Source organism: Manacus vitellinus, unplaced genomic scaffold, assembly GCF_001715985.3.
Source record: "Manacus vitellinus isolate BGI_N305 unplaced genomic scaffold, ASM171598v3 scaffold_110_pilon, whole genome shotgun sequence".
NCBI lineage: Eukaryota > Metazoa > Chordata > Aves > Passeriformes > Pipridae > Manacus > Manacus vitellinus.
The window spans coordinates 88,868-90,855 of NW_021938845.1; the positions used below are offsets into that span (position 1 = coordinate 88,868).

At 55.2% G+C, this 1,988-nt stretch overlaps 1 protein-coding gene across 1 annotated transcript in view; it reads right to left on the reverse strand.

The window, feature by feature from the left end:
- LOC108644364 (SH3 and multiple ankyrin repeat domains protein 3) overlaps positions 1 to 1,582 on the reverse strand; it is a gene marked incomplete at its 3' end in the record, with an annotated part of 71,650 nt that extends 70,068 nt beyond the window's left edge. The window contains exon 1 of the mRNA XM_029965607.1: positions 1,561 to 1,582. Coding sequence (XP_029821467.1) covers positions 1,561 to 1,582 — 22 coding nt within the window. The remainder of the gene's footprint in view (positions 1 to 1,560) is intronic.
- Between the last annotated feature and the right edge of the window lie 406 nt (positions 1,583 to 1,988).

A 1,988-nucleotide genomic window follows, 5' to 3' on the forward strand; every position in this document is an offset into this window, starting at 1 on the left:
ACAGGGCAGAGCACAGAACACTGCTCTGGCCTGGTCTGGAGGAAGAAAGGACCTCAAGAAGCCTCCAAAAGCTTCTGTCCCCCATGTCCAGAAGACAGAAGTGCACAGTGAGCTTCCTGCAGGTGTGTGCTGAGAAAAGGAAACACCAAATTGGCAACCTCCCAACTTTGTAAGATGGGTGTAAATGGGGGACCCAGACACAACACAGGCTTTGGTGAAACCATTTCCTGGAAATTTGGGACCAGCCATAACCTCTGACATCCTCAGAGTGACAGAGGAGCCCCAGCCCCACAGGCACAACGGGATGCAGAGGGGGAGAGGAATTGGCCAAGGCAACAACCCCTTCTGGTGGAAAGTGTCCCATGGCAGGGGGTGGGACTGGACGGGCTCTAAGGTCCCTTCAACCCAAACCATTCCACGACTCAGAAAAAGCAAATAAACCCGGGAATTACCATGGAGTTCAATACCCCCCAACAGGCACAGACACATCCCAACTCCTCCACGTGCTGCTGCCTCTCCAACTCAGCTCCCAGCCCCTCCCAGGCCAGATCCATCCCTGCTCCCATCCCCTCCGTGCTGTGTCAGTCGGAGCTAAATCCAAACCCGGCAGTTATTAATAAATTAAGCACTGCTCCAGCAGCCAAAGCAAATTCCCCAAAGGAGAGGAGCCGCACGACTCCTGGATCCAGGCATTAATCCTACAGGCAGCAAGGGAAAAACAAACACAGGCACACGCCCGGCGCGGCAGCCAAACAGCAGAATCATTTCAGCTCCTCTCTAGATCTTTTCTCGAGATGCAAATGCTCCTGCTCTCCAAAGGTTGTGATGTTGTCACCGTCTGGAACGGCCCCAAATCCCGGCCCTTGTTTCCCGGCGCTCCCGGCCGTGCTGTAGCGGCTCCGCTAACAGCTCCCGCTGGAAAATTCCCCTTTTGTAGTACTTTGTACTTCCAGCTTCCAAAGCTCAGCCAGCTCTCCAGAGCCTCCTGTTCTGGCTCTGCAATTACACTGCTCCTCGTTAAGGTTTTGCTGTTCCTTGAGCGTTGGGAGGGCTGAGGATCCGGCTTGTCAGGAACCGGGCCAGATTTTAAGGGAATGACAAACGGGGTTCTCAGGGAAAGACTGAAAGTTGTCGATATGTCACCGGTCTGTTCCTCAGGATGTGACGTGAGACAACATGAAAACATTGCTCCAGTCAAGGAAAACAACATTCCTGCTCTCCCTCATCCCACAGGCCTGAGGCCTCAGCACAGGAGCCCTTGGCCAAGCAGGATTCAGGATTCCCCAGTCCAGGTTGGTAGCTCCCAGTCACCAGCTCGGCCTTTGCTGTTTGGAAAAGGCTTCCAGGGTTAGTTGTTCCACCCCCTTCCCAGGGATCAAGGTGAGACCGACCAGCCTGGAGCTCCCCACCCTTCCTGCCTTGCCTTTCTTGAGGACAGAAGTGACATTTGCAGGAGCTTCTCCTGACCACCACGACCTGTGAGAGATCACAGAATTATGGATTCATGGAATGATGGAGAGTGGCCTGGCAAAGCCACCAGCCAGGTCCCTCAGCCCTCACTGGGGCAGCCCATGAGGTCCATGTCCTGTTGGTTCCTAAGCTGATCCTCTGCCCCTGAGGGTACCTGGACATGCCATGGACTATCCCACTGCTCTCGGGGACCTGGGAATGCTGAAGCCTGGTCTCACCAACAGAATCATGGAATGAGTTTGGGTTGGAAGGGACCTTAAAGCCCATCCAGTGCCACCCCCTGCCACGGGCAGGGACATCTCCCACTAGCCCAGGCTGCTCCAAGCCCTATTCCAACCTGGCCTTGGACACTTGCAGGGATCCAGGGGCAGCCACAGCTTCTCTGGGCACCCTGGGCCAGCCCCTCCCCACCCTCAGAGCCAGGAATTCCTTCCCGAATAGATGAAGATGAAGGTGGGAGGTACCTCAGCTGGCTCGTTCTTGCTGTGCAAAGACAAAACTTCTGAGAAGTGAGGTCC